Source organism: Portunus trituberculatus, chromosome 9 (genome assembly GCF_017591435.1).
Source record: "Portunus trituberculatus isolate SZX2019 chromosome 9, ASM1759143v1, whole genome shotgun sequence".
Lineage (NCBI taxonomy): Eukaryota > Metazoa > Arthropoda > Malacostraca > Decapoda > Portunidae > Portunus > Portunus trituberculatus.
In genome coordinates, this window is record NC_059263.1 from 7505228 (window position 1) to 7515272 (window position 10045).

Genomic DNA, 10045 nt, shown 5'->3' on the forward strand with positions numbered 1-10045 from the left:
GGGCAGAGTACGGCTTTTCAGGTAATCGCGGGTACGGGTACCCGTCTCAGACTACCCGCGCTACCCGGTTCCACTACCCGGGTAGCTACCCTATCCATCAGGCACGCTTACCCGCCAGCGCGCGGTGGTCTCGCAAGGTGAGTGAGTAGTACCAACGCGCTACCCGGGTAGCTGCCTGGTAACCATCAAAAAACACCCGGCATCCAGCGCTCAGTGATCCCGGCTCCTGGGATTAATGTCGAGACGATTACCAAGATTATAAACCAGACACACACACACACGCATATATATATATATATATATATATATATATATATATATATATATATATATATATATATATATATATATATATATATATATATATATATATATATATATATATATATATATATATATATATATATATATATATATATATATATATATATATATATATATATATATATAGTTCTTATGCCCCAGCCATCCATCACATTCAGTCATTCACATCAGTCCGCTGCAGTGCCAGCTTCCTCTGCCCGCTGACTCATGGCCATCACCCGCCCCGCACTGCCTCATCAGTCATCACCCTCCTCTATGCTCTCTAGGCAACACTGAACAAGAGAGAGAGAGAGAGAGAGAGAGAGAGTCGGGGGGAGAGGGAAGGTGGATCAAACAAATTTATTTCTAACTTCATCGCTCAAGAAATGGATGACAGTTATGTTGGTGAGATACTAAGTACCCAAAGAGCATCTGTGGCAGCATCTAATTCCTCTACCTAGAAGAATATGACCTATACTATGCGTCCATAAACCTATAGCCTACTCAATATTGTCCATGACTTATGTTTGACACGAAAATGTATCAATGATGTACACTGAGAATCATTTACATTTTAAGTGACGCATAATTAGTGACACAGGCAGGAAGGGATGACAGTTGTAATCACTAATCAATAATTAAGTTCACCACTACAATTACATATACCAATTCTAATAATGCATTTTACCACTACTATTACTACTACTAGATGAATAAATTAATGGCTAGGTGAGCTGATTGACTGACTGACTGACTGATTAAGTGAGTGACTGACTGAAAGCGACACATCAGGAGGGATAAACCATTTGCTACACACACACACACACACACACACACACACACACAGACTTTGAGGAAATCATACATACACTCAAACACACGTTCAGAAGAGTGGAAAAAGTTTATTGAAGCTTATGCGATCTTTTTGGTCTTAAGTATAAAAAGGAGCTTCTTATGAGGAGGGAACACTGCAGAGAAATAGATACAATTGGGGTGGACATTTACAATAGAGAAATACTAATGGACAAAATGGAGATGGGAGACTAACCAACTAATAAACAGGGTCTGGGTATTGGCAACCTTGAAAACTTATACAAATCATCACCTTTTAAAAAAATTTGTGTATACCTTTTTTGTGATTAAAATGATCACTAACAGGTAAGATTATTAATAGCAAGATTTAGGCACATTTAGCTACTTCATACATATAAATATTTTTAATGATTAACAGGTGTAAAGGTGTAAGAGTATACCTGGAAGCATCATTAATACAGGTATACATGTAGGTTTAATTACTCCACACCTGTATAAAGTAAGGCAGGTGTACTGATGGCACCTTTGCAGTACCTGGACAATATTTCAGGTGTGACTGTTAACACTAAGCTTTAATCTATCATAAAGTAACTCACTGTAAACTATATAACCAGAGAATAACAATGCACTCAAATGTATAATAAATCAATCACAAGCTTAATAATAATAAAGAAAATAGTAATGATATAATATGAATAATAACAGCAACAATTAACATATATACTTGAAATAAAAAAATAAAAAAGAGAGTGATAGATACATGCTTACTAATAATAGAAATAATGATAATACAATGAACAACAGCAACAGCAACAATTTTAACAAATCTGAGGTGAAAAAAATTCAGGAAATAAAATAATAAAAAAAAAAAAAAAAGAAAAGAAACATGTATAAAAGTATTCATCACACTCTTGAAACAGTTTTGAATGCTCTTTAGACAATCAAATCTTAACCATACATTGACAGCCACAAACACAACTAACGCTAGAACGGTAGAAAATGTCGGAAGAACACGATAGAAAAGTGGAGTCGTGGATAAAAGGCACAACAGGCAGTACATCATAGTGTCACTGAAAGCACTTATTCCTTATTTTGATTCACCATGAAAATATAGAATTGGATCCTTTAACAATACTAATGGAACCTTTCAAAATGGAAGCAATGCACTTTGATTCACCTCTTCCTCCTCCCTTATGACTAAAATGGAAGACTTATTATTGGTAGCTACCTTCTAAACATTCCCATAAACATTGCACATACTCTTCACCATCAGCATTGCATTCTAAGTCTGGTCTTCATTCATAATCTCAAGTACTCTGAAACACTTTGCTGTCTCACCACAGCTATTCTCAAGTCACTAAGATGAGTGTCCAAGTTCTCAAGGATGTTTTTGTGGCTCATAATGTAAAGATAATTGTTAATCTGCCACTGGAACCATAACAACACCCTTAAAAACCTGTGTGACTTCAACCAGAGCCTTTTCAATAACTGGTGGTGCAAAGCAGAAGTGTTTTCAAATTTGGGCTTTGGATGGGAAGGGTAAAATTTTCATGTTATGTTAATGAAGGAATGTTTGACTCAAGTGGGTGAACAACATGGATCTCTCTGAAGAAAATCCCAAAAGGCAAGAAAAGAAATAGTTTTAATGAGAGTAATGAATCTGTTTCCTGCTCTGTCTTTGTCATGCGTCATTTCTCAGTGCCAAGTGTCTTAAGAATAGTAACGGTACAAAATGTGGTCTACCTTTTTTGGGAACGCATCTCGTGACTTCTTCTCTCACCAACACGTATAAGACAATACATTATTTTAAAGCTTTTTAGCTACCTACACATTTCTAAACATCTCCTTCCTTTCTCTCACTCCAAACAGCACATCATTAAAAAGATTAAAAAAAACTGAAATATAACCTTTTCAGCAAAGTAAGTTAGGATGGACACAAAAAGGACAAAAAAAAAAGAAAGAAAACAGCATTATCAAAGCCAGGTTGCCCCTTTGTCTGAAAGTTGAGCCTTATATTCAAATGTTGTGTCTCATCCCTCGTCAGTAAGTCAGCAAGCAGTGTGGCAGAGAATCTTTACCCAGGGATCATATACACTACCCTATAATCTTTACTTCTAGTCTAACGATCCTTGCTCCTAAAACCTAGAGTCCCCGGCAGCACCTGTCTCTCTCTCTACTCCCTCTTGAGCACAGTGAGATGTCAAAGAGTTCCTTGGAGTTGAAGGCGATGATAAGCTTGCGATCGCCGTGAATACGTGGCATGAACCTTGTGGAGTAAACAGTTAACTTCTCCTTTGGAGCAACATCCCTGGAAGTAAAGAGAAGAGGAGAAATGGTCACTAAAGCATCTATTGAGCCATAAAAGTACTGGTATTCACATTAAATTGGCAGATAAATGTCTATAGAGGACTTATGTATGTGTGTGTATTCTGCCAAAAGCCTTTCTTAATTGTGTCTCTGTTTCATGTCTACTCTGCAGCGAGACTCCACCATATTTCTATTTCCTTTATTGTCATTCATGTTTTTCCTATTTTCTTTAACTAAATCCTTCAATTCTAATCTGTTCCAGTGAGTTTCCTACTAGCACCACCACTACCACCACCACCACCAATGCACACTTACTCGTTGATGTTAATGGAGTGGGGCCTAATGAGTCCAGGACCATCCATGCTGATGTGGCAGTTGGTGAGGGGCACATCCAGGGGGTTGGTGAAGGAAATGGTCACCTCACACATATTGCGGACACGTGGCTCACCTGTGACCTGAGGTATGGTGAAGGGTGAAGGGTGAAACGGATGGGCAGGTGAAGTCAAAGGTAAGGAAAGGAAGAAGAAAAATAAAGTGAAAAGGGAAATGAAAGGTTGAAATAATGAGATAGTACAAAAGAAAGGGAGAAAAAGATAAAAAAGTTGTCAATACATAAATTAAAAAGGTAATCAAAGGTATATTTTTTCTTTATAGTATGATTGTACCCAAAATTATTCCATATTACTAAAGCAACTCCCCCTCCTCTTCCTACAACAACAATAACCATTACTACTACTACTACTACTACTATTACAACTACAAACTATCAAACATCCTCCTCCTCCTCCTCCTCACCCTACACTAGCAACCACCATCTATTCATCCTCCTCCTCTACTCCTTTCCTCCTTCATAACTCATACTTCCCACTTCCAATCACCACCACTACCACCTCCTCTTCCTCTTCTTTCTTCCTTCATAACTCACTCTTAACCCCCACCACCTCTTTCTCCTCCTCCATTACTCATCCTCATTTTTTTTTCTCCTTCTTAACTCATACTTCCCCTAAACTTTCAACCACCACCACCACCTCCTCCTCTTCCTCTTATCCTTTACTCTTCATAACTCATTCTCCTCCAACAATTTCAACCGCCACCACCTCCTCCTCCTCCTCTTCTTTTCTCTTCATAACTCATTCTACTCTAAAACACTTTCAACCACCACCACCACCACTACCTTCTCCTCCTCCTGCTACCCTCCCTTCTGCTCACCTGAATATCAAGTCGTGGCTTATCCACAGTGAAGTCGTCCTCATCTGTCCATGTCTGCTGTGTCTCCTCCACCCGACAGATGGCATAGATCTTTATCAGGCACTGCTCCACCAACTTCGGCCAGTACTCGCTGAACTGCACTGTCATGGCAACCTCCTGTGTGAGTGAGTGAGTGAGTGAGTGAGTGAAGTGAGTGAGTGAGTGAGTGAGTGGGTAGATGAATGAGTGAGTGAGTGAGTGAGTGAGTGAAAGAGTAAGGTTAGGCACCACAAGTCAGTTTCATATGGCCCCATAACCAAAGAAAGATAAATAGAAAAAAAAAAAAAAAAAAAAAAAATGAAAAGGATCTAAAAACCACAAACATAAAAAGAGCAAACAAGTAAAAAAAAATGTTTTGTGTTGTGTTGTGGTGTAGTGCAGTGTGGTATAGAATGTGTGAATCCTTTATTTAATATTGGCTTGTTATTGGTATGTTCAGTGTGGTGGTGTGGTGGTGTGGTGAAGGGGGGTGAGTCCTGTTGTTAATACTGGTCTGAGTGGGTCCTCCAACTGATGTTTGTTGGGTGGTTTAGTGGTGAGGTGTAATGTAATGATGCAGTAAAGGGCTGTGTGTCTGTTTGCTGGTTCAGGTGTTTGTGAAAGATGGTTATGTGTGTGAGTCTCCCGGTGATCCATATGTGTTAAAGTGATTGATTGATTGATTGATTGATTGATTGAGAGAGAGAGAGAGAGAGAGAGAGAGAGAGAGAGAGAGAGAGAGAGAGAGAGAGAGAGAGAGAGAGAGAGAGAGAGAGAGAGAGAGAGAGAAAAGAAAAAGGAGAAAGGAAAAGAAAAAAGAAAGTGAAAAAACAGATAAACAGAGACAAAACCCCTCAAAATTGTAGAGAAGGAAATGAAAACATGAAACACAACAAAAACATAGAAAAGACAAACAAAATCACAAACAAAAAATGAAAGATGATAAACACAAACAGTAACACACAGACACACACACACCTGGGTTCCATTGGGCTCCAGGACAAAAGTGCCCTCAGCCTTCTTGATGTGAGCAACATTGACACCAGTGTAGTAGAGAGAGCGAGAGTTGAGCACGGCATATACCTTCCTCTTCTCGTTGGACTCGTTACGGACAACAACCTGCAGGAATCATTAGGTGAGACAGGTAATTAACCCCTTCAGTACCATGCTGCATTTTCATATTCATTCCTGTTAATATTTGGCAATTTTATGAAGCTTCAGAAACTTATGTGGTGATCAGAATAGTGAGGACTCTGGCTATTAATCTTTTGACCTCCATAGACCCTTCCTAATGCAAATAAAATTGTTTAATCACACCCAAAAGCGATGGTGAAAATGTGTCTCAATATTGAAGGGGTTAAAGTAACATGTAGATAAATAAAAGGTAAATTAGGAAGGTATATAAGCAATTAGTTCTTATGCAGGTAAAAGTAATAAAAAAAACATATAGAAGGTAAAATAGACTGGTATATGTAATTAGTTTGTAGATATCTTGCTATAAACAATAAATAAAATACAAAATGAAGTAGAGAGGTATTTTGGTAATCAGTCATGTCATGCAGGTAGATATCTTGCTATAAAGTAATGAACAAATACATAGAAGGTAAAGTAGACAGGTATAGAGCTAATCAGTTCAGTTAGACAGGTAAACATCTTGCTAAGTCACCAGAACAATTAAGAAAAGTAAGTTAAACAGGTAAATAAAAAAAATCACAATGGAGAACACCTGCAGGAATAATGAGGTGGGCCAGCAAGTCATTAACCTAAAACAGAGATGGACACTAGATAGAAAAAAAAAATAAATAAATAAAAAAAATAAAAGAATATAAAAAACAAAAATATAAAAGGAATAAACAAGTAAAAAAGTGGTGTAGATTGGTGTGGTGTGGTGGGATGTGGTATGGTGTGGTGTGGTGTGGTCTGGCATGGTGTGGTGTGGTGTGGTCTGGTGTAGTGAGGTGTGGTGTGGTGTGGTGTGGTGGGATGTGGTGTGGTATGGTGTGGTGTGGTCTGGCATGGTGTGGTGTGGTTTGGTCTGGTGTATTGAGGTAAAGTGTGGTGTGTGGTGTGGTGAGGTGAGGTGAGGTGAGGTGAGGTGAGGTGAGGTGAGGTGTGGTGTGGTGTGGTGAGGTGTAGTGACATGTGGTGTGGTGTGGTATGGTGACAGACAGTATGAGTGAATCTTTTGCCCAATATCAATTTGTTCATTGTGGTAGTGTGGTGGTGTGTGAAATACATAAGAAAATAAATAAATAAATAAATAAATAAATAAATAAATAAATAAATAATAATAATAATAATAAAAAAAAAAATCAGCAAAAACACACCAACAAAATAAAGACGAGCCGACATCCTCACCTTGACCTGGAACGAATGGCCCTTAGTGATCTTATCAATGTCGATGAGGTCAAACGCCACGTCCTCCTTGCCATCACTCTTAATGTTGTAGTACTGCATGGCACGCCTCGACCCACGGATGGCGTTCTGGATCGCCATACGCTCTGCCACGGACCCCTCAGTGTTCTTGTAGTCATTCACCACGTCCTCACCATCATCATCACCAAAGTCATCATCCTTGCCACTGCTCTTTGTCATGATCTGTGGGAAGAGTAGGATGTGGTGGTGATGGTGATGGTGCTTAGTTGGTGGTAGTGGTGCTAGTAGTAGTGGTAGTGGTGGTAGTGGTGGTGGTGGTGATAGTAGTAGTAGTAGTAGTAGTAGTAGTAGTAGTCCTCAGATGACAGTAACTTAACTATATATCTATGAATAAATAGATTTTTCAGTAAATCCCGCTGGTTGCCAGGCCCTGTTAAGAGGAAAGTAGGAGAAAGAGAAAAACAAAAATCTAAAAGGAGGGTCCAGTTAACATAAGAGGTGTCTTGACACTCCTCTTTTGAAAGAGTTTAAGTCATAGGCAGGTGGAAATACAGACACAGGTAGAGAGTTCCAGAGTTTACCAGTGTAGGGAATGAAGGAGTGAAGATACTGGTTAACTCTTGCATTAGGAAGATGGACAGAATAGGGATGAGAAGAAGTAGAGAGTCTTGTGCAGCGAGGCCGCAGGAGGGGAAGGCATGCAGTTAGCAAGTTCAGAGGAGCAGACAGCATGAAAACAGCGGTAGAAGACAGATAAAGATGCAACATTGCGGCGGTGACTTAAAGAATCAAGACAGTCAGTTAGAGGAGAAGAGTTGATAAGACGAAAAGCTTTAGATTCCACCTTGTTTAGTAAAGCTGTGTGTGGATCCCCAGACATGAGAGCCATACTCCATACACGGGCGGATAAGGCCCTGTACAGAGCAAGCAGCTGGGAGGGAGAGAAAATGGACGAAGACGCCACAGGACACCTAACTTCTTGGAAGCTGATTTAGCAAGAGTAGAGATGTGAAATTTCCAGTTTAGATTTTTAGTGAAGGATAGACCGAGTGTGTTTAATGTAGAGGAGAGGGAAGTTGAGTGTTATTGAAGAAGAGAGGATAGTTGTCTGGAAGGTTATGTCGAGTAGATAGTTGTAGAAATTGAGTTTTTGAGGCATTGAACAAAACCAGGTTTCTCTGCCCCAATCAGAAACAAGTGAAAGATCAGAAGTTAGGCGTCCTATAGCATCTCGCCTTGAGTCATTTAATTGTTGTTGGGTTGGGCGTCTGTTGAACGCTGTTGAATAATGCAAGGTGGTATCATCAGCATAGGAGTGGATAGGGCATTGAGTCAGATTTAGGAGATCATTGATGAATAATAGAAAGAGAGTGGGTGATAGGACAGAACCCTGTGGAACACCACTGTTGATAGTTTTAGGGAAGAACAGTGACCGTCTACTACAGCAGCAATAGAACGATCGGAAAGGAAACTGGAGATGAAGGTACAGAGAGAAGGATAGAATCCGTAGGAGGGTAGTTTAGAAATTAAAGATTTGTGCCAGACTCTATCGAAGGCTTTCGATATGTCAAGGCCGACAGCAAAGGTTTCACCGAAGTCCCTAAAAGAGGATGACCAAGATTCAGTTAGGAAAGTAAGAAGATCACCAGTAGATCTGCCTTTACGGAAACCATACTGGCAATCAGAGAGAAGGTTGTGAGCTGATAGATGCCTCATTATCTTCCTATTAAGGATAGACTCAAAGGCTTTAGAAAGGCAGGAAATCAAAGCTATAGGGCGGTAGTTAGAAGGATTGGAGTGGTCACCTTTTTAGGGACAGGTTGAATGTGAGCAAACTTCCAGCAAGAAGGATAAATAGAAGTAGAGACACAGATGAAAGAGTTTGACCAGGCAGTGAGCGAGTTCGGAAGCACAGTTTTGAGAACAACAGGAGGGACTCCATCCGGACCGTAAGCCTTCCGAGAATCAAGGCCAGAGAGGGCCAGGAAAACGTCTTTATAAAGAATTTTAATTTTAGGGATGAAGTAGTCAGAGGGTGGAGGAGTAGGAGGAATATGCCCAGAATCATCCAAAGTTGAGTTGGTAGCAAAGGTTTGAGCGAAGAGTTCAGCTTTAGAAAAAGAAGAGACAGCTGTAGAGCCATCTGGATGAAGTAAAGGAGGGAAAGACGAAGAAGTAAAGTTGTTAGAGATATTATTGGCTAGATGCCAGAAATCTCGAGAGGAGTTAGAATTGGAAAGACTTTGACATTTTCTATTGATGAAAGAGTTTTAGTAAGTTGGAGAATAGATTTGGCATGATTACGGGCAGAAATATATAGGGCATGAGTTTCAGCAGTTGGATGGCTACGGAACCGTTTGTGAGCCGCCTCTCTATCATTGACAGCACGAGAACAAGCAGAGTTAAACCAAGGCTTTTTAGCTTTAGGGTTAGTTATATAGTTAGCTTAAATTTTTGTTCAATCGTGACTCTCTCTCCTCTACTCACCGCTCTGCCGATGTGGTATTTGTTCATCTTCATCCTGCTCCAGCCCCACTCACTCTGCGGGTCCTCTCCCCAGTGCATCAGGTCAGCATTCACTTCAGCAAACACAAACGGTGAGTCATAGTTGAGGCCAATATCACCTCTACGAATGGCCACCAGGGAGGTCGGGCCGCACTGCATCTTGTCTGTGGGTGGATGACTTGGTGTTAGTATTAGTGGCAGTGTATGTAGTGTGTGTGTGGTGTTTTGTTTGGGCCAGCACATTAAACACTAAAACACTTAACTCCTTCAATAATGGGATGCAATTTTTACTTTGAGATTTGTGTATGATTAGACAATTTTATTTATATAAAGAAGGATCTATGGCAGTTAGAAGATTAATGGCCAGAGTCTTCCCTATTTTAATCCCACCCATAAGTTTCTGAAGCTGTATAAAATCACCAAAAAGTAAGCAGAATGAATATGGAAACACGTCATGTTACTCAAGGGGTTAACTATATAGTGCATTTCTTCCTGGTGTTACTTCAATTTGCTC

At 39.9% G+C, this 10045-nt stretch overlaps 2 protein-coding genes across 2 annotated transcripts in view; one reads left to right on the forward strand and one right to left on the reverse strand.

Annotated features, from left to right (window-relative positions):
• LOC123501628 (hemocyte protein-glutamine gamma-glutamyltransferase-like) overlaps nucleotides 1–10045 on the forward strand; it is a 102544-nt gene that overhangs the window by 68075 nt on the left and 24424 nt on the right. The window lies entirely within an intron of this gene.
• On the reverse strand, nucleotides 1186–9695 carry LOC123501627 (hemocyte protein-glutamine gamma-glutamyltransferase-like; the record flags this gene model as incomplete). The annotated part of the gene is given in 6 exon segments (XM_045250580.1): nucleotides 1186–3424; nucleotides 3739–3878; nucleotides 4633–4788; nucleotides 5629–5769; nucleotides 7009–7248; nucleotides 9514–9695. Coding segments are annotated over 6 exon segments (1025 nt in total), but the record flags the coding sequence as incomplete, so codon positions are not given.